Source organism: Neodiprion virginianus, chromosome 3, assembly GCF_021901495.1.
Source record: "Neodiprion virginianus isolate iyNeoVirg1 chromosome 3, iyNeoVirg1.1, whole genome shotgun sequence".
Classification (NCBI taxonomy): domain Eukaryota; kingdom Metazoa; phylum Arthropoda; class Insecta; order Hymenoptera; family Diprionidae; genus Neodiprion; species Neodiprion virginianus.
Genome location: NC_060879.1, coordinates 18,209,076 through 18,232,541, shown reverse-complemented (window position 1 = coordinate 18,232,541; position 23,466 = coordinate 18,209,076). Strand labels below are relative to the sequence as shown.

The 23,466-nt window shown below is 36.6% G+C and overlaps 1 protein-coding gene across 9 annotated transcripts in view; it reads right to left on the bottom strand.

Annotated features, from left to right (window-relative positions):
• LOC124300051 (collagen alpha-2(IX) chain-like) overlaps positions 1-23,466 on the bottom strand; it is a 92,704-nt gene that overhangs the window by 20,215 nt on the left and 49,023 nt on the right. For 5 of the 9 annotated variants that reach the window (XM_046753678.1, XM_046753677.1, XM_046753676.1 and 2 more), the window contains exons 3-11: positions 22,955-23,034; positions 9,924-10,146; positions 6,341-6,557; positions 4,117-4,287; positions 3,242-3,313; positions 3,050-3,154; positions 1,586-1,684; positions 452-550; positions 41-337 (exon numbers count right to left, since the gene is read on the bottom strand). In XM_046753678.1, the coding sequence (XP_046609634.1) occupies positions 41-337; positions 452-550; positions 1,586-1,684; positions 3,050-3,154; positions 3,242-3,313; positions 4,117-4,287; positions 6,341-6,557; positions 9,924-10,146; positions 22,955-23,034 (1,363 nt within the window). Of the gene's footprint in view, positions 1-40; positions 338-451; positions 551-1,585; positions 1,685-2,444; positions 2,544-3,049; positions 3,155-3,241; positions 3,314-4,116; positions 4,288-6,340; positions 6,558-6,789; positions 6,979-9,923; positions 10,147-22,954; positions 23,035-23,466 lie in introns of those variants that run through there. The other 4 variants (XM_046753681.1, XM_046753683.1, XM_046753682.1 and 1 more) reach the window with 4 other exon arrangements.

Sequence of the window (23,466 nt, the reverse complement as noted above, 5' to 3'; positions counted from 1 at the left end):
AACACCACAGTTCTTATGGCGTTTTATGAAATTTACCCACCGTTAATCCTTGGGGTCCTGGAGGTCCTGGCGGCCCGTAATCTCCAGGTTCGCCCTTCAAGCCTCGTTCACCCGGAACTCCAGCCTGTCCAGGAAACCCCGAATCGCCTCGTTCCCCAGTGAATCCTCGAATTCCCGGAGCACCCTGAGGCCCAGGTGGTCCAACCGGCCCCGGGGGACCCTGCACAGTTTCACCACTCCCGTTTCCAGGAGGTCCTTGAGGTCCCGGAGAGCCCGGAAAACCCGGTGGCCCGATTTGGCCCTGGTCTCCCTTGAGTCCAGCGAAACCCATGTCTCCCTGACGATGGAGAAACGATGAACAATACGCATTAAATAGACAAAAGTAAAAAAAAAAGGTTCAAATTCTATACAGTGTACTGTATCCTGTAGGAGGATGTATTTGGTTACTCACGCGATCACCTTTGGGTCCAGTGCTCCCTGGAGGTCCATGAGGGCCGATGATACCTTGGGGGCCAGGAAGTCCTTCAGGACCGGTCAAACCTCGAGGTCCCTAGATTGGCAGCGCCAAATTGTCGTGAATTATTCCGAAATGGCGAATTGCTGGTAAAAAAACTATATTGAATTACTGAGTCCACTGCAAGTACTAGAAAACAACTCGAAATGTACGTCGAATGCATACTAGCTAAACCCGCGCGAAAACAAATGTTCATAACGATGTGAAGCTACGCTGTTGGAAGCAGTAAGTTAATATCATTTGTGTAATTCTACTGTAAATTCTGCCGAAATTTATAACTTACCACACCGTTAAAGTGTCAACAAATTTGTGCAGCTCACAAAAATGTCCAGTTTCTGTTATTTTATTACAATTGTACAACATACTCAAATAGTAATATAATGAACGAAATCTGGTAATTATTGACATTTTTTTATTCTATTTCTTCAGTTCATCCAACATTGTATTTTTGTTACTGATTCTGTTTAAATTAAATACTTAAATACATTATCAAATAATTGTTACCTACATTAAGCAATCATCTGGTATGGACTTGAAATTATATTTTAATGAAACACGTGAAATTTACGTTATAATCACGTCCAACTTTCGATGATTAATGCTTGAATGATGACACTTGCTTGTATTTATTTTAACCTGGAGTTATACGCGTCGAAGTCCAAAGTTTCAAAATGTTAGCACGATAATTTGCAAAGCTTTTTATCGTTCGAGAATGGAATATGGAACTCTTGTCAATTTTTCCATACAGTCCAGTTATCAACGTTCATTATTACCCGTACATGCTGGATGAGCACAAACTCTTCAACATTTAGAAATAGGCAAAATTAACATACTTTTTCCAACATGGTGTAATGAATAAGTTTTATACTCACATGTGAATACAGTATTACAATACACTGGTGTGCTAGTCTTACTGAATTGCAATATATTAGAATCTACCTACTGTAAGTATATAGTTACTAATGCAACGGTACGTGAGTTACTGTGTGATTACAACTTCTACGAAAGCTCATCTATTAATGAAGAATCTATTAAAGAGCAGAAAAATTGTTAGATTCGTTAAAAACATACGGGTAATCCATTGAGCCCCGGAAATCCCTTTGGGCCCGGAAAACCTGGAAGGCCTGGTTCTCCGATGCGGCCAATTGGTCCCCGTGGGCCAGGTGACCCCTATATAAGTCCAATAACAGAAGAAGAGGCAGTGGGGTTAAGGTAGGCATTTACAACTTACTAAAAAAGTTTAGAGGGTTTCACATTGTTGGGATAGAATAAAATCTGGCACCGACGTGGATTCTTCACTTTTTTCTAACTGCGTATACAAATTGCACAAACAAACTAAAGGAGGTTAATTGGCCAAAAAACGATATTTTTATACATACTAGCTGTTCATTTAGGATTTATTCAATTATTGTATTTGCAAACTAAGATCTTTTTAAAAATACATAAATATAAGAAACAAAAGATTAGAGAGAGATACTGCATTTCAAATCGTTTCCAAACGATTAAAAATCTCGTAGATTTCTTCGATTTCACGCTACGAAGACTCATTTTATTCAGAAGACTATTTTCCGCAAAGCCATCGGAACAGATTTTCGGGAGATTTTCGTAGCTTACGATTACAGTAATTTTTTGAATATGCAATATACGATTATCTCGTAATAGAGCCAATAAAAAGTATCGACTTTTGGCTAACAAACCTCCTTGAACGAGAAAGGCAACTTTATGTGCGTAATATAATAATGAATTGTATTGTTAATGTATTTGCCACATTTTATCCTGTGTTCAACGGTGATAAGTAGTGATCGATTTTCAGGAACTGGTGGCAGGTAACTACAGGTTTTGCTCAAGTTTTTAACAAGCTACAGTTGTTAACTTCCTACTCCCTTCTTCGACCGGATGCGATAAACCTGAAACGAATCAAAGGACATACTTGTGGTCCAGGCTCTCCCCAGAGCCCCGCGCTTCCCGGTAAACCTATGAATCCACGTTCTCCTTTCTGTCCCGGTGGTCCCGGAGGACCTGCTACTCCCTATATTGATCATAGGGAATTGTTAGGTTTTATGGAAGTTGAATGGCAAAAATCAAAACATATATATTCCGAACTTCACACCACCCTTCAGGCTTCTTCCAGCTTCTGCTATATGTATATTATTCAGTGAAAATGGGAAGAAGAATCCGAGAGGAAATGGTGTGTCGGTCGATTGCGCGTCCAAATTCGCATGAGAGAGCTTTATCGAATTTTCGTACAGGCTGTCCACCCGAAGTTCGGTTGTCAAACACGGTTCATGGAGATAACGCAGCAGATGTGAAGATTTTGGGTTAAGCAGATCGAACGAACTCTTATCTTAACTGACTGATACGAGTCATAACAACATAATTTCAACTTCTCCTACATGTTACACTGCGAAAATCAAAATATTGGTAATTGGTAACGGAAATCTTTCGGAATAACAACTTGAATGATATATATTTCATGTGATTTTTTGCTATTATACTAAAAAATTATTATAAATGTATATTTCAGAAATAGCTCACCTGTGTGCCGTTATAGCCAGGAGGTCCTTGTGGACAGGAGATAGAACACGTTTGAGGAGGTTTCCCTGTAGGAATGGGGGGATTACCAGGGCCGGGTATAATCTTCTGATGAATAAAAGCAAAAATTGTAAGTATAAGATAGGCTTTGACTTTTGTTCACTCATGCTATTTTGTAACTGACAATCAGCTCACCGGCAATTCGTCGCATGTTTCTCGCTGGGGTCTTGTAGGGTCACAACTGAGTAACATCCATTGTAAGTCAACCTATTTGTAACAGTTCAATCGATTATTGGTAATTATAATATCTATACCTTGTTGCGAATAAAAGAACACGGAAAGAGAATGTCTAACATGGTCTTTGCCTTCGGCTATATTTAAAGGTTTAAATTTATGATAATTTGTATTGCTAATTATCCCTACTTCAATATATTCTAATATCAATTAAACAAAAAAATATTCATGGTAATCTATTCAGTTGAAGATCGAAATGTGCTATTGAGTGTTGGTGAATAGTAAAAACGCGAAACCTCCGTTTGAATTGAATTTCTCGGAGCGTTGAGTATTTATTGTTCATCAATCTGTATTGATCGATAATTTAACTTTGCAACCGGGAAATAACGAAACGTATATATAAAACAAGAAAGATAATTGTATGGTGAGCAATTGAAGCATGCAGTATTAACGTGGCGTGAGCGCTCAATAATTTATTAACTCCGGTTGTAAAGTGTTAAGTGGTTGTTAATCGCGGCGTACGTAACAAAGCTATCTGCAGAAGTCATCTGGAAATCCATGTCTCTGCGAGCAGCAGATTGACAGCTGCAACAGTAATTATATTCTTCTATACTGTAAGTCGATCACAATTAAACCCCTCAGCTGATTCCGAATGAACAGTCCTTGGAATATTGCTGAACAAAATAATTTATAGCGAAAGAAGAATCACGACAGGAAAATGTCTTCTCCGTAAAAGTATAATGCTAATTAACGAGTTGTGCATAATATGTTGCTATTGGAGAAAACTATGCTGAAATAAAAAAAAAACTTTATTCTATTTGTAACAGAAAACTTACAGGTACTGTCCGTCTTAAGTTGCCAACTTTGGCAATTGAAGTTTTCCCGTTGACATCGATGGGTCCTCTCAGCTCCAATGGTTGTGAAATGCCTCTTTCACAATCTACGTACAAGACTACACTCTGCCTGAAGACGCCAAAGTGAATCTTGTGCCAGCCTCTGTCGAAAACCTACACGCCAAGGTAATTCGATCTGGGTGTGAGTTGTGAAAATTAAAGTAAAGCGGCATCAAAAAAAAAAACAAACAAACAATCACTTGAGACGAGCAATGGTCTCGATAATTTCGGCCAGCGGTGCAATAGTGTGAAAGACGAGCCCTGTTACGGTTACTCGCTGTAGCGTCAACAACGCGTTGTGACACAAAAATCGCGAGTATGTTTGGTAATTATCTATTCACCGTGGAACATTACGGGTATAGTAAATATCTACAACCTGTGAAAGATGAATTACAACAACGCCATACACGCTGTAGCGATTAGGTAGCGAGGTACACCGTAAAAAGTTTTATTGAGGCCATTGCTTCGAGCAGTTGTTTTACATTATGGAACAGGTGTAAGCATTGTTACTTTGCTGGTGTTTTTCCGTACGCGTATTAATTTTCGCGACTATCGAAAGTAATAAGGGATAATTCATATTCAGTATCAAGTACCAGACCTGCTACTGGTCGTAATTGTTATCGGCTGTTCAAAGCATTACGTATCGATTTAACAGAGGGTAAAGAAATTGAACAGCGCCGCTTGTTCATTAGCCAGATCAGTGTTAATGGCATCATTTGCGATATAAAACGTCGCAGCACGCAACCGACGGAGGCTGCATGCGTATGTAATGACCACGGGCCGCTATAAAACTGATGTATAAAATTCTTCAAAGCACCCGATGTCGCTGTTTCATTTTTCCCTCCTCATACTCCGATCCTACTTCAAAAGACGCACACAACATGATTAATTGAGGCATGAGACTCTACGCGATACCTCTAAGCGTATAATAGAATCCTAGTCACATAAAGCGTCAGTGTATAGTGAGATGACAGCGCGGTAATGTCTTTAGAGTGTGACTACAAGTGTATAATGAGAGCAACCCCTTGTAGTGCGGATACACTCGAATATCTACTTACCTGCAGCATTTCGATAAATATTCAAAAACACCGAGTTATACATTTATGATCAAGAAGTGACCGTCGAATTAGATGAAATATATGTCATGTATATATACAGTGAGAAAATAACTACGTGATTGATTTGTTTTATTCTTGAAATTTGTAATTCAGACTACAAAATCGAGAAATTACGTTTCATACTTTCACATCGGTATAGCTTTTACGTATGAACTATCCGAATGAACAAAAATGTTGCCTAAGAACCTGAAAAAACAATCTCCAAGCTTGTCAGCTTATGAGTGTATTGAACAAGTTCACAAGTTGTCAATTATAGAGCAAAACGGATCCTCGGTAACGGAATTTTCGGTAATCTCGGACCGTTGCTTGACATGACGCATCGCGCACAAATGTAGTCAGGATATGGTTAGCTCGTTATAGTTTGATACGCGTTCCGGTCAACCTCCGCTGGATCGTGTGCTTTTCTAGATTCGAATATGCTCTGAACAATTACGCAAGAATCCGTAACTCGATATGCATATGTTTGGAGCAGAGATTTATGCGGGCCTTACGCTTTGAAATATGGCACCTAGCGTGTAGGTATATGGTTAATGCCTCACATCCCCGCGTGCCGCTCCCATGACGTAATTCATTGCGAAACAGACGGAATCGTCACTAACGATGGGCATAATGCACTGTATAGTGTATAAGTTTTGATAGCCACTCCAGGAGTCAAATGGCCTAATAATCTTTATTTGAAGTTTCACTCCAATATTGTTTCTATCCATGATTATGTGATATCGATCATCACCGCTAATCGCTGAACTAGCAGCAAATCTTCTCTGACGTACGAGATGTGAAGTCGAATAGTCAGCCGCAAATTATGCATAAAAGCTCAAGTAGACGTAAGAAGCACTCGGTATACCGATAAAAGCGATTTCTTCGAATTCTAATTAGAAATAGACTTTATTTTCTGCCTTTTTCGAGGAGTTTAATTCTAGCGTAGCTTGACTTTGACTGTAATTCACACTAATGAGTTCGACCATCCCGAAAGTGACCGAAGTCTTCGGTCTTAACTGACTTTGAACGCGAAAAAACGCACCAGTTCTAGATAAAAAATAAGTACTCACGGAGATGTTATTGAAGACTACTGTTTGCAGTTTTCCGTCATAATTCATGATCGAGAATTCTAAAGTCCGTTTCTTGAGGTTCAAAGTGATCAGGAATTGTGGCCGTGTTTTGACATCGAGTATCCTCACTACGTGCCATGGCCGGTTTGGCCACTTTCGCGTTTTGAAGGTACATATTAAACTGAATTCCTCTGGTAATCCGGAGGGAAAAATATCACTGAAACAGAAAAAAAGGGAAAAGTAAACCGATGTCTTCACACGTGCCAATAAGTGCAGATTACTTTAAGAATGCGCCACATTTATTTCAGCAGGTCTCACATGTTGTAATTCTCTGATTATTTTGTGTTGCTTCGCTCTACCACTACCACGATTTATGAAGAGGACATTTGTGGCCCAGAATGGTAATAGGTATAATAATTATACGTGACTTAAAACCAAATAATTCATACCTTAACCTCTTCCAAAAGTTGTCACTTCATTCAATTCTTGTATTTTCTAATGAACCACACACTTGAAGTTTGTGAGGTGATTTATGCCGTGAACGTCAAACAATCAGGATACTATGCAATTAAATACGCACGCACTAAGTCATGTGATTCTATTGGCAGATTCAACTAATTTCTGTCGAGTTTTTCGTCTGCTTGTCAGGTTGACCAACTGAGTAGCTGTCAGATGTTATCATAGACATATAAGAATAGACCGCGTGGCCGGGCTGAGAAGTTGATAACGGATTAGGAGAAAGTTGCATATGAGGGATTCTCCGTCAACTCGGCCACTTTTTTTTCGACCATCTCAGATCTGCCCCATAATTGGTTATATCAAATTACTACTAAAAGGTACTCTATGTGAATTTTTTCAGATTTTTTCATTCATTCGAGGTTCTAGGGTAAAAAAAATGAAGCCACACAAATTCGGTCGAGGTTCCGGTATAAGAAAATTAATTTGTGTGGCTTCATTTTTTTTACCCTAGAACCTCGATCCGTGCCACTCTGGCGATTTTTTGGCGATATTTTCACACATATTGGAAGACTCTGTAATTTTTTCAGCAAAAAAAAGGGTCCTTTTTGAATAAAAAAAATAATTTCTTCCTTTTTTAGTAAAAAATCAGCGTTACCGGAACTTAAAAATTTTTTCAAAAATTCCTCTCGAAAGCTAACAAAAAACTGCAACTTTTATGTAGAGTCATTATTTTTCAGTTACTTCAACTTTCCGAGATATATTCATTCGAAAAAAACGGCAATTTCTCAAGTAATGAATTAAAAAATCTGAAAAAATTCACATAGAGTACCTTTTAGTATTACTTTGATATAACCAATTATGGGGCAGATCTGAGATGGTCGAAAAAAAAGTGGCTGAGTTGACGGAGAATCCCTCATATGGGATCGCACTGTCTTCGTCTAGTCGCGCACGCGCGGACACGCGTATACACTGCGTGATCAACTTTTATAAGGTCAAAGCCAAAGAATACGCATGCAGAACAATAATCGCACGATTTTTAAAGGACAATAATTTTGCTAAGTATTTTCAAATTATTTATAAGTATTTAATAACCAAAGACAAATGAGTCAAAAAGAATATTCGTGCAAGATATGCTTATAAATTTCTTGTAAAATAATATTTTTATATGTTACGAAAATATAATATGTTTTTACGTATTGTTTTAAGTGTAATAATATTCAACGTTTTACTACAGTATATGATCATACAGTATGTACTTGTGTGCATTATTCATGTTTGTTACCTAATAAAAATGATGAACAGCATTTTACGATTTAAGATTCAATTATTTAATTTAAACGTTTTATTAGTGTTATTCTTATTTTTAAATTATAACTTCTAATTTATGTTTTATGTACAATATATAAGAACTTATACATTGAAGAGAGAACTAAAAACTCCGTTCATTTTATATTTCATTCTTACTAAAAAAACGCTGAGCGCGCCTGCGCGATTAGACAAGGATAGAGGGGTACTATATGGAGCTTTCTCTTTCTATTGCGCTATCGCATTCACCAACGAGCCACCTCCGATACTCCCGCGGTCTATTCTTATATGTCTATGGATGTTATCAATCAAAATGTAAGGGCATCTCGAGGTTATGTTGCGTTGAGAACTCATACTTGCCAAAATATGACGGATCTGCATTTGAGTCAACATAACCTCAAAATGCTAGGCGTATTGACAGTTCGCGTTGGGTCCCAATTAGACAGCGATGGCCAGCCTGTTTAAACCTACAAGTAACTAGGCACAGTATCAAATATACTTGCACTCAAACAGCGCAACAACAACACAGAACTTCGAAATTGTATGAGGATAAAGTTAACGTTACTATAACGATGCATATTTAGAATAAATCATCATTTCCCAAATTTAAGAATACCTGAAATTTAGTAAACCACGATAAACAAAACACACTCTCATTTTGAAAAGCCGAATCCTTGAAAGTCATTCTCAAATTGCGCATAAATGATTTTTTCCCTGCTGTTTAGTTATGTTAACGTTATTAACTTCAGCCACATGAAATTTTTGTATTTTTCATATGTGTGAGTTACACACATAACGCATTGTGATGTAGACCTCACATACCGAGAATTGCTTGAGAAACTCGCCGCTCACAATCAGTGCCAGCAGATAGATAGCCAAAGTTAGGTTTGAGGACTCTTCTGCCGTTGCTAAAAAGATCTGAGTTGGCAGTTACCGCGGTTTCGTCAGTCAGGATAGGGATATATTTTCAGAAATGGCAGTGCAGACTTAGGATGTAACTTCAGTTGCCTACCTGGTGGCGCTGAGCGGCGAGTTTCACAAATAGCTCGCGACGTGTCTAACTCTAAATAATGTTCTACCCAAAATTGACCGCATCTTGAAATAGAAGGCATTCGTCATTTCTAAAAGGTTAAGCCCAGGGTAGCACCCTCTTCAAAACATGATTAGAATCAATGAAATCGGATTTCGCTGCCTCTCGGATTTTACTTTATAACCAGCAATCTAATTGGTACATCGTAAAATCTGCTGAAACACGGACGTGGCGTGACTGAATCTGGGAGTCGTTCGTTATGCTTCGTTCTCGGACGCGAGACTTCGATGGCGCCTCATAGGTAATGAAATACAGTCGTAAGTTTATGACTCACTCACAGTACTTGTATTTCGAAGAAGTCGACAAGTGAAGTCGAGGTTAATGATCTCGCGATTTCTGAACCGCTCGTATGGTTTGTCGGATATTCGAACAATTGTATAAAAGATTTTAGCGGTGAAATTTCAATTGCAAATTTCGGCGTCGTGATTAAAAAAATTCCTGCGTCCTTGCATATTCAAGGGAAAAAAGTTTATAAAGACATACATATATGTGAAAAATGAAATTGTATGCAAACTGTAAACGTTTTGATACTCACGATCGTAAATTAAAACGCATTCGAAGTGTATCACCGATTAAAAAATGTAAGTATCAACTATATTGAGCAATCTGTGACACTGATTGGACACAAGAGAAATATGGGACAAATCGGATTTTGTCGAATTAAAATTGGTCTCGGTTCGATTGTTGCGAAGGAATGCGGTGTAGAAATTATTTTACTTTTGTAATTACCTTGTTGGTAAGGTCAAATCTGCATCCCTGTCCAATCTGTACGCCGTTTGCATGCGATTACTTCCTCTGACTCTGGTTACTCCGGGGCGTTGAGTGTCCAGCAAATCCAATTTATACCTCCTGATGAAATCAAAGGTTTGAAGATCATCTTCGCCCGGTTTGTAGCCCGCGCAAGGAGCCGGGGCTACCTCAAGGCCAGGCTCTTCTTCGATCACGTTATATTCTGTAATTAAAAAATATGCATAATATATTTTCAAAATTAATTCTTTCAGCGTTATTCAAAGCTGGAGAAGGAATGAATAAAAAATTGTTATCGATGTACATAGGATTATTTATTATGCCGCTACTGAGCACCGCAAGCCAATAAAGCTCGTAGCTAACAGCGATTAAGTTGACAATGACATATCAGCAAATACTCGTTTCGTATAGACGATTCCTGTACGAGTGAACAGTCAATTAGGCAACATGTCATTGTTATTTTATTTTATTGTAATGAACAAACAGGTGCATGACATTATTGTTATAATGTTTGCTGTTTCCTTTTCTTTTAGTACAATACTTCTATTTTGTACGTAACATAAATTTTATAACAAAATTTTGACACCTGGTTGATTATCTGAAGAAAAAAAAAAATTGTACATAATTGAAACAAATTGAACAAATGAGCATATAATAAGTGAGAATCAATTTTTGAAGATCAGGATTTGCCTAGTTTGATTTTCTTTAAATAAAAAGAAGATTTCTTCCGCATCATTGACGAAAGTCAACAAATCCTTTCTATGGTGTAACAACAGTGACATCGTGTTAACTCATTTGCCTTGTTGAATACGTTGAAAAAGTTACACGTGTGTTACATTTCTCAAACTGACCATTAGGTCGGGTATCCGCAGTAGTATTTGTTCATTCCGTATTCTTTCTCTTCTTTGCATTATGTATACTTAAAAGATACCGAGAAAGAAAAAACCAGGCCTGTAAGTACGTTGTTGTTATTATATAAATGCTAAGAGAACTCAGGCCTTTTGACAAATTCGAAGACTACATATATGTGCCTTTCGCTATGAATCGGACCCATACTCTGAATCAAACGTTTGGTAAAGTGAAAAACCGTTTGATAAATTTACAGAAATGTAATTTTTCCAATAACTGCCAAATCAAGATCGACGGTCACTAATTGCACCGAATTCGTGAAAAAAAAAAAAAATTAACGCGCGCAAGATGACGCACTATCTTTTACCGCGAAGAGAAGTCTTTGGCCTAGCCGCTGGAAATAATATCGCAAATTTCTCTCCTCTCACGATGGAATTCGGTATTTGACAAGTTTTGTACGTTTCTAAATTTTAAAAGCTTTTATTTAAACTCTACATCAATACGATGCACGGAGAGCCGAAATATGCCAGTTATAATAATTCAAGTACGGTCGGAATCGTCAGTTCGATTAAGAATTTCCGTCGACTCTCAGAATTTAAGATTAGATATATGACATATGCTTGAACTGCATGAATGACATGTGTGCTAAAAATAGCTCCACCCGAGACGTTTATATTAATAATTTTTTATGTTAATATAATCAATTATTATTATCAAACCGTTTTTTATATACTTTTCTTACTTCACAGTATTAGTATACATTTACCATAAAGTCTCGTATAATAAATTTAACAAACTGTAATTCAAAATTCCTGTATTGAATTTTCAGATAATAAATCGAATGAATTCAAGATTACGATATTTATCTCACTAATGTTTGGTAATTATACTAAATATTGCTATTAGTTACCAATCACACAATTACTGATAGTCAAATTACTTATTACATGTACGGTAAATTCACAATACTGAACCCGAATAATGCCTCCAATACATTTTTAGAAAATTTACAATAGAAATTTTCCACAGTGTAGGAAAGATATTGTTTTTGGTACTTATTTGAATGTGAACTGTCATTTTGGTAGTTTCCAAGTTGCACAGTGAATTTTTGTTGGTAGTAATATTTCTGCTACGCAGTAGTAACGAATCTGAGCAAATTCGAATAACCCAAGCTATATCAAGAGACAAAAAATATCGACAATGTGAAAAAAGGTTGTATAATCCGCAAGCTTAAAATAATCAAACTTGGTGTTTTTGATTCGATATTAATGTTTTCGAGGCTATTCTGTTCGGCCTAGAAGACTCCATTTACCTAAAAAGTATTACGAAACTTTGTATAAATACGGTAAACAACATATATTCGTCTGTATTATACATTACTGCGTTATATTTCTACGAGGTTTCTCGAATAGTTTTTTCCCATTTCCTAACTTTTGTTTCAGAGTGTGTTTCTCATTCATCCTTAAGTTCGTGTTCCGGGTTCTCCAATGTTCGCTCTTCGCTTGGCGTCGGCAGCACAACGTAACGAAAGCTTTGGCGCCAGGAGATAGCGGCTCTTGGCTCACACAGCCATGGCCGAAACTCAATACAGCGAATGCTGAGATCTTTTATACCTGTGTAGTCGCGATAAGATTGTAGAAAATATGAGGCTAGACGAGCCAACGGAGGATGAAGACTTCCGACCTTTTGTTACGGGGCTAAACAAGCGTGGGCGATCAAGCCGAGGTTTAATACTTCCACCGGTTTTATGGATATAGGTATAATGCGTGTTTTATCCGCTCCTTGAATGCATGGCGTAATCTATGGCGAATTTGCCTTAGCGCTATAACTACGTTCCATTACGATTAGTCAGCTAATACTATTAGTCCGTGAGTTTGTGGTAGTTTGAATAATAACAGACTTGGAAAGTTGTGAATTCCTCAACACTGGACTAATACTAAATCGGCACAATGCTAATTCTTTTCTTTTTTTAACAAATATTATTAATTGTAAATATCATAATTTATGGGCATTGCGTCATGGTTTTTCAATTTGTAAGGAGACTCGTTATTTTCCATGGTATGAGTAGATACGGTCATTATTGGAAAAGCTTTCTGTAATGAACGTCACTTTTCATTTCTTAATATTTGCCTTGAAATTATCTGCACCGATTGCGAGTAGAAGTTGACTTCCGTTCGTAGTCGAGAAATTTAAAAATTCTTACGTAGTTAAAGATTCAACAATTTTTTTTAGTTCGAAAACTTTCGAGTTTCTATTATGCCTTATAACAGCTGATGCCATTGAGTGCTTTGTAGTGCTCTCCAGTGATGGAAGGAGTTATAAATTGCATTGACTTCCGATAACTTAGGTGCTCAAAATGCATGGATTCCATCCTGTACTACTTTCGGCATTGAGTGATTTGTCATAAAATAAGTTTAATGTCATTTCAGTATCAAATAAATTTTGACTTATCAATATTTACTTTGTCTCGTGATGCAATTATATACTTTAACTCGTTAGAATAAATTGAAATATGATTCCACGCTGTTGTAGGGCTAATAATTAATTATATTGAGAGTGAAACATTACTTTCATTTAGCTTCAATTATACTTTTTTTCTGAGTGTAAAATACTGCTTGGTGGCCACTGATTGGAATGAAATATGATCGTTGATTGCGAACCAAAACGAAATTACAAGTTTCTCAGCAACGAAAAATAAGTTCAATCATAATAATAAACTTCAGGCATCTTATATTGGAGATTAGTCTTTTTTCATTGTATCACTGACATACCAAAAGTTTCCATACATTATGTCTCATTCTCAATTATGGACGTGGAATGTTAAAGGACACCGCAGGATCCTCGTGCAAATTGGCTACCGGTCGAATTGGCTGGATTTTCAGTATATTATAGTACATATCCTCCCGATAAAAAGTTCTCATGGACACAAGTCCCAAAAGTCAATAGTGCGGGGACCTTCGAATTAATTTTTAACACATTTCATGCATTTCATGAGCATACCATGTATACAAGCAAACTTACGTGTATCAGTTGGAAAATGTTATATAAACATTTATCACTATCATATTCAGGTTGATCAAACTTTCCTCACGAAGGCCGATTCCAAGCAATTCTTAATTTGACACAGGAATCTGGTAAGTTGTTCACCAATTTTCGAAAAGACATTAAACATAGATCATCATCATGGAAATCAGCATCGAGATTAGAGTTACCTATGACGATATTGAATGGTTCATACGTTTTGCTTGCCTTGAAACCGAACTAGTTCGCTGGCATGCTAAATAGAAATCTTGCGTGGAGCTATAATAGAGTGTTGAATAGCCAATCGCTAAAAATAATTGAGTGTGAATTGAAATAAACATCCCAATCAATCCAAGTGAGGTATGCGTTTGTAGCGGTGCGTCACGTGCAGAATCAGCCAACGATAAGCTCGAATATTGGCATAAGGTACTTCAAAATGTGTGGCCGTGCCGATAATACGAGTGCTCTTCGTGAATTTTCAATTTATTCATTGAAAGTATGAAAAGTAATTACACATGTTGAATTGCAACTCTACCTGTCGGTACATAGTGTTTGGTCACCATTTGAAGCTTTCTCGTTGTCTGTAGTGTAATGAATCACATGTGATCACTTCCCACTCAACATTATATTGTATATATAATAATATTACAAAACAGAGTTCTTACGTGAAATCAACAAAACGATAAACTTTGCACTGAAAAAACTGACAACAAAATTTCCTGTAATTCAGAGCAGAATTTCATGTTTTCAAACGGACCCTTTACTGCATTACTGTGCACATGCCCAGGCGTGCCTGGGCCTTTGATATTTCGTCACTTTTTTCAAGTTCTGTTTACATGCGCTGGAAAGTGTTGTTTTTTTTTTTTTGTTCATTGCAATGTTTATCGTGTTGTTGATTTCACACAAGATCTTTCTTTTTTAAGGTTTTCATCTTGTCTACGGTCGAATAAAACGTTAGACCGCTCGTGATCACATCTGCTTTATTACACTACGAACAAGTGCGCCGAGCTAAATCCTTCAAAGCCCTCCAGAGTCGTTAGGATGAGTTTCCAACCATGGGTTTTCTATCTCGAAATGCTTGCCTAGGCAGCCTCTGCACACACCCTAGAAATTTGTGCAGAGTTAAGACACACGCTCTGTACAAATATCTCATTCTTCCGGCGTTATCAAACAACTATGTAAACGTCATCCTTAGAAAACGTTATGTGGTTTACCATGAGAATAAAGCATGTCTATAGCATATACTCATACGACGTGGATTAGGTTATTATATAATACACGCACATAGGGCTACATATTATATACGAGTTAGGACTGCGTAATCGATTAATCGGAGACTTTGAACAGTTGTTTCAATAATAAATCAATAAATCGATCGATCGAAAAATTAATTAATTGGAAGATTCGTTGGATCGATTAATCACTATTTTCGCTCAATCGTGTTTTTGATTAATCGATTAATCGATATATTCAATCAATTGTTCTTCCAATTAATTGCTCGAAATTTTTACAATTTACATTATTTATCATAATTTCATTCATACTCAATCTCCCTCAATTAGCGAAATGTTCGTTGAATAATCACCTCGCAGTTTTCTTCTTAATCACTTACCGGCCAAAGATTAATTGGGAAAACGATTAATTGAAACGACTAATTAAACGTCAGGATCGTTATTTGTTTTGTTTTTAATAATTGCAAATTATTTTTCAGCAATTAATTGAAATCTATAAGGATTGATCGTTTAATTACACAGCCCTATTGTAGAGGCAATTATTGGGGTCATTATTTGCCGTGAAGATCTCTCAACTGTTTACCGGTGCTTGACTATAATTAACTGACTGTTCTGTTCCAGCACGTAGGTGGTTACGATTCCTACCCACGAACCCGTAGTCGACCCAACCAGATCCCATCCACGAGATGACTGGCGCCACTTTGCGGATACATTATGGATATTTGGCCACGTATATCGCGTAAACAGTCAATCTAGACATTCATGAAAGACACTGATCTTCATCTCATGATTAGAATACGTTAGGATCCATACGAAATTAGGAGTGAACCGTATTTTACAGACCACATACTTGATACTAATAGTCATAGGCTATCATCTTTTTTGCCCCTCTTCGCGAACTTGTGTACACTAGAGTGTTTCCGTTGGAGGCAAATATTTTTTCTCGCTCACAGCAGAAAACTTGTTAATAGCAACCACAGAGATCCTCGTGAAAGGATACCTTTGAAATCCAGTTTTCAAAAAGGTCATTGCTGGAATTCGAATTTTTTTCATCCGAATAAAATGGGAAAGTTATCATTTTTTTTTTTTTAGAATTATAAGTACTAAGCTGCACTTAATAATACGGAATTGATTTTGGAATCTTTTTTTAGGTACTAAAATTTCCCACAAAAATGCAATTTAGTCAGGACGAATGTAACTTTCGAATCATTTAAACTACGGATTTCGCTCAATGGATACTTTGGAGAGCATTTGATTCTCTACGAATTGCTTTCAACATCAAGTTCGTTAAACTACTTGCGAGGAGGATATGTATAGGGTCCAGTGCTTGTTGCTCGGCTTTTTTCAATCTCACAACAGACACCGCAGGCGAAAAATTTTTTCGCATAATTTCGTGCTCAACTGAAAATAGGTTGGCGGCTTTTGTAACATTCATACAGGTATAATGCTTTTGCAATCCATGTATGAATACCTATACACAGCCAAGTTTTCGTGCGTTATACCGTCTACAATGTATATTCAAATTGTCTATTATTTAATCGGGGATATATTGCAACCACGATCTAATCTGATCCAAGTCTTGGGCTAGTCAAAGCCCCGAATGCGCATGTAGGAGAGGCAGGCGCATGACTTCTCAGTGACATCGATGTCGTGACGTCGTATCGAAGAAATGCTACGTTGTATTATACTTCAAAGCGATCAGAGATCAAGGCAGCTCGCAACTGGAATCGAAAATAGATGCATGGTATCTGATTCTATAGTTGTAGTGCGACAAATGCAATACAGCGGCAGTACACGATGTAAGAAGTACGTACGATCTTACCACACCTACCTAGGCGTAAATCGAAGCATACTATATTGTACTTTAGACCGTTTGAGATTGGGACAGATCTTTTTTCTCCGGAATAATATCTAAAAGCTACTTTTTGTCGAACTAAATATCCTCCCGAAGTATAAGATTTTTAGATCAAGTCTGAGAGGTGCCCCATTGCATGTGACTCTTTCCAATTCAAATACCGTACAAAAAGTATACTCATTCCATCATGGAATCTTCCAAAATAAACATGAAATACAGTTTGACAATTGGACTATAAGCTTTCTTATAATATAAATAATAAGCTATTTGTTTTTGTAGGCATTGGAAGGACAGCTTCAGATCGCTATTTCCAAACAAAGGTGTAAAACAGCATGAGTTTACTTATCATTTGATTTCTAGTTGATTCAATGTAGGAAAAGCTGTTTTCATTGTTAAATATAATTCAATTATCAACACGATCGAATTCACGTGGAGACTCGGTCAAATGCTTATTTCGTGATATACCACCCTCACGGAAAAGAACCCTCAATTTTTAGGGGTAAGCCACAAATTTAAGGGTTTACCCTGAAAGTTGAGGATAAACCCCTAAATTTGGGGGTTTACCCCCAAAAATTGAAGGTAAGCCATCATTAATGGAGGGTTTATGTCCAACAGTTGGAGATTAACCCTCAACAATTGAAGGTTCAGCCCCAGAGTTGAAGGTGAACCCTCGACGTTGAAAGTGAAGCCTAAACGTTGAAGGTACACCTCCGACGTTGAAGGTAAACCCTTAACGATAAAGGTTAATTGCTAACAATTGAGGGTTCAATCCCCAAGACATGAAGGTGAACCCTCGACATTGAAGGGTAATTCATATCCCCAAAATTTAACTGATGGTAAATGTGAGGGTGAACTATCAACATTACGGGGACTGTCCCCTGCAATCCCAAGGGATACACTTAACTCTTCATGAGGGTAAACTATAAAATTTGGGTGTCAACGCGAAAATATAATGTGTAAAAGGTTGGCAGTGAACCCTTGATTCCATTGCAGGCTAACATAACCCGTGAAATTTCCAAGGTAATTCTTATGATATTCATTGAAGTTCTGTTATTCTCAATAACATCTGAAATGATCTATGTGTATATTATTTATGGTAAAACCAATGATTCAATTTGAATTCAACTTTCGAGCAACTCGCTGGAATTAAACCATCGCATTATATAGTATAAGGATCACTATTGATATTGCATTTTATTTACCCTGTTTGCCATTATGCAAGGCTCCAAAAGAATACTACTTAGTTTTTTCAGGGTTGAAATTGGAAATCATAAACTACACTATACATGGGAATTCCCACGCCAACTCGGCAAATCAAAAAACATTGACCCTCTTCGATTTTCTCGGTGATTTTTTATATGATAGTTCTCGGAAATTATTTGAAAATTATCGAATCTGAATATTTCATATATTTTCGTATAGTGTATGTACATAGTACATGTACGCATACATCTTCATTATAATATAATAACGAACGGAATGCATTGGGTATAGATAATTCTTCATGGCTGTATGAATTATACGTACGTACATTAAATTTTATTTACGATTATTTTTGTGCGTGGGGATACATTATACCCTTCTTCTACATTAAACGCGAATTCGTATAGATATACAATAATTTAATAATTTTAATATATCATTTTCGTGGCATTCAATGATAAAAATCAATATCCAAATGCATATATAATACATGTATATGATTGCCTCAAGATATCAAATGAGAAATAACTAGACAACTTGTTGATTACTCAGTTTCTATTGTATTTACTAACGGTGTGTAATGCACTTTTGTAATACCGTTACATCTATAATCCCAATAAAATGACATAATAAGCTCTTGACTCGAGAATTCTTTCAAAGTGAATCCTCGATTGGGAGGTTCACCCTCAACTTGGAGGTAAACACTTGACTTGGGGGTTAACCCTCACTTAAGAGGTAAGCCCTCAACTTGGAAGTAAACCCTCGACTTGGGAGTAAGCCTTCGACTTCGAGGTTAACCCTAAATTAGGGGGTACGAATTTACCCATTAGAGGTTGAGAGTTACTTTGGGGCTGAAATTGGGGGTTTCTTCCGTAAGGGCAACCGATTTCCGATTTCATATTGTTACGAAGCTTTAAAAAATCACAGCGATCAACGTGATATCTTGATGGGTGGGCCCCACCGGATAAAATTGATACTTATGAATTGCTGGGCTGGTAGATTAATGGATTTCATATAACGAGAGCATGTTTCATTATTTTTTCATATAGGTTTTCCGTACACAAAGTACTCATTTCTATAACGATCGAGTGAGTCAGCAAATGCACATATATGCGGAGTACTGAAAAGACCACTCTTAAGTCCTAGGAAAGTAAATTTTTTATAAAAATTAAAACGTTTATCATGCTATATACATAAACCTATAAACTATACAGAAAAAAGTTTCAAACAAACGTTGTAGAGAATTTTATTATCTACGAAAACGAGCTGTACTGTTTTTGTCGTACGATACGCGGCTTATGAGATATTTGATAAAACGTGTTTTTCAAGATGGCGGCTAAAGCTCAACCCTCACGTCCCGCGAACTTGAAGTTACATTCAGAGGACGCCCCTGAACATTTTCCAATAAGAAAATAAATTATGCAGAGGATTGCAGAAAAAAAATCCCTGACTCTTGGACTAGGTATACTTGCCTTCGGATCGTATGCGTGTTCACCTGTAACGACAGGTCTTGCAAACTTACGCTCGAACCGAAAGGACCGATTTTGTTTCCGAGTTTGTTACACAATATAATATTAATTGGACGGCAGTTATAAGAAGGCAATCAATGCATTGAGCCATCGTTCGATTACCATATTGTTACATCGTCGCATCTATAATGATGGAAAACTGATTGATAACGCGATCAATTTGTGTTCACTAACTGGACGTTTGGTGTGTACATTTGTATAACATCGTATAATCCACCGTGTATGTACGACCGCCAATAGCGAGTGCCATGAATCGATTACAACGTAACAGATAAGATCGGAAAAAAAATAGTACCCGTTAAGAGTGTCTTTTTTTTATTCATCTCAATTTTTGTTCTCTTCGAAGGTCTTTGGTGCTCCATAGGAGTCCAATTCAATTCGATATTACATCGATCCTAGGATAAGAAAAGAGAAAGCATCAAGTTTAGTAACGATTTTCACTCTCCAATGAGGTGTAATTAGGGACTAAGAATTCCACTTCCGACTTCAAATTGATTGCGCTAAACAGCTACAATGTTATTAAGATCGGTCTATACTCGGTCAACTGTATCAGATTAGGATAACGTTTTTACTTTTATTTTTCCTGGCACAGTGTCTAAACGCTAGTTTTTGCCGGACGAAAAATCCTCCCTAAGCATATGATTCGTAATCCAAGCCTAAGAAATATCTCACAGCTTGTGATTTTTCCCTATTTCAATGACACATTCAAAAATATTACACTTATTCCAGTTTCTTCGAGGAATTTTACGAAATAATCGTGAGTATGATCTTGTACGCATAAATCGTACGGATAAGTAAAAAATTATTGTCAAAAACATCATTGCTGTTTTTCACGTAGGCGCAACCAAAAATCAGATATTACCAAATGGGGCTTTTTGTATCTATCGTTCAAAACGAAGGAGTGAATCCGACATTCTAAGGTCCATGAAAATAAGTATCTTATCATTTATATTAAAATGAAGTCAGTCCAATTGTCAAACCATACCAGAACGGTTATTCTGGACGATTTTGTTATATGACGGCATATACTTTTTTACACGTTACTTCAATATAGGCAGAGAGTCACGTGGTATGAGCTACCTCTGTATAGACTTGAGCTGAGTACATATTACTACTCAAGTACTTATTTAGCGAGAATTTTGTTATTGAGCAAAAAATAACGTTCGGACCTTTTTCCAGCAAAAACGAGTGTTCCATTTGGCTGACCTTAATGGGTTCAGCCCAAGAACTTCCCGCTGACAATGAGATGTGTTCTGAAACCTCAAAACATTACCAAATACAAATTTTCCCATCCCTTTTATCCTGTTACACAAATAATTCAAAAACTATAGGACTGATGAAATCAATACAAAATGTATCCAGAAAAAATGAGCGGGAAGTTAAAAAAGTACATTATTACCCTAATGTGAAACAGTGTAATTAACAGTAGATAGATTTCAGACTTTTTATTGATTCTCGTGTTCGGATACCTGTGGGTATAATAACCGCTTGGATGTTTATTTTGCGGCCGCGAAGTGCTTTGATGGTTTTTTAAGGTCATCATTATAAATTATAGGTATATCGTTGGAATTAAACACTTAAAACCGAGAGTCTGCATGGGATATTATACCTACAGAATCCTCTTCGCTGTTACGTGAAATTTGATTGAGTACCCGTTGAATACATTAGCCTAGAATCACTTATGATCGAATCTTGTGGATGCCCGTAGGGCTAGAACAAATGCGGATGTGTGTCACATAATCCATTGTGTGGAAGGCTGAACGATTCAAATAGACTGCCAGATAAATATTGGGCCGCGTTCTTACACCCAATGCAACTAATAACAGGTCACGAGAACTAGAATATACAGATTAGTACCATGTATAAATAAATCAAGGCAATGAATGCAATAGGTACATGCAATTAGATCATTGGGATCAACTCATGTGCGTAAGAGAAAGAAATAACGACAAAAATTCTTTCTTTTATTGTATTGTACGACTAAAGCCTTTCAAGTTGGGTGCATGTGATTTTTATTCGCCAACACAAAGAGGTTTTCTTTGATTTTATCGTTAATCGTAGTTTTGCTTTAGGAGATTGGTGGGCTAAAAATCGATACTATATATTAATTTTATTACAAAAAGGTGGCATATACATATATCGACTGTTCATCACAAATTATGATATTTGTAAGATAGGAGGACTTATTCAAACTTACGAGAATGTCAAACACTGAAGTATAAATCGTGGTTACATATAAATGCTTCATTTAAAATTGCTGCAAAATGGTTGATAAATCTATTATACTAATTTCATTCTGTCACTTTTTGATGGCAACTTTCATTCAAAAAACTATTTTGTACAAAGACACTGAAACATTTTTTTTATCATGTCAAAATCATTAAATATCGAATGTTACAACATCACAGCGATACTTATTGTGATCAGCAAATGACAATAGTGAATAAACTATTGAAAAGAAGAGCCATTTCCGTGACTTTGTTGGAAATACTCGTTTGAATTAAATGAGCTATGATAGGTTGAAATCAATCGTATCTACCACATTTTCAACCACACTTTGAAAAGATTTGAAACGTAGCGTCGATACTTAAGTTTCTGTTTTAATACAAATATTTTCAATTTTTGTATTTTGAAGGAGATCTTGGTGGCTTGCGAATATGATAATTCGACAAATACTCTATGTATACGATACACTATTAATAAAATTAATAAAAAGTACCCACTGAGACGAGAAGAGAAGAGATTACGACCGACGTGAACTGATCATTTGATGTTGTAAACATTTAAGAGATATTACAAAAACAGGATGAATTTTTGGTCAAGATTATCTTCTCCTTGTTTTACTGAATACTGGTTCAGCTGAATTGGAATCCATTGACTACTATATGAACTCGAGGTATGATATGAGCTCAAGTTGGTTCCAAGAAAAAATTTGTGTGGCATTAAAGTGTGCCTATCGGGCCGGCAGTTAACCGAGTATAAGAGTAGAATATATTATTTGTCACGCAACAGAATAGCGGCATGAATCAAATTCACTGTCTATTTTAGAGTATTTATATTAATGATTCTTTTATGTCACTAAAGCTTAGACGAAAATACCAATAAGCGTCGTAATGGCGTGGCACCATCAAAATCACCGAATAATTTCAATAAAAGCCTATATTAAATACAGTATCTGCGCTTCATTCATCTCACTAAATATATCGTTCTCAAGGTAGCTCATTCTCGAATTTTCTGAAATAGCCCCTTCTGCTGCCCAGTAATCGATACAGAAAACTTCCAACTGACGTCAATGGAAGTAAATAAGTTAGATATGTTACTTACGTGCTTTCGTGAGTTGTATTGACTGAAGGAGTGTGAGTGACCACGATGTCAAGAGTAGCACTCTTTTCCACCGTTCCGTCCTGAAAAAATATTTTATGAATCAGTTAACATTGTTAAAAGGGACAGCATTTAAGGAATCGATAAAACTGCTGATTATATCTATTTCTAAGCTCTTTCTTTCTTACATGTTCAAATGAAAATTACACGCTGCGTGGAAATTTAACATTGCGATTTCATTATAACGAGTGATCGAGGAATCAGAATATTAATCGTTGATTGCACGTCGAAGTTTTAGTAGTCATTGTTCAGAACACGATCGATAACTTGATTAAACAGCCATTTTCGGAAAGTAACATTGAGGTGATAAAATGTATATACTAAATACATGTATATAAAATAAATATGTATAAACACTATACTACACTAAAACATTGCGTTGATTTAGTATCGTGCCTTCTAAACAATTGACTATATGAATCCACTGTTTGTTTGATTGCTCGTGAGAATCGCAT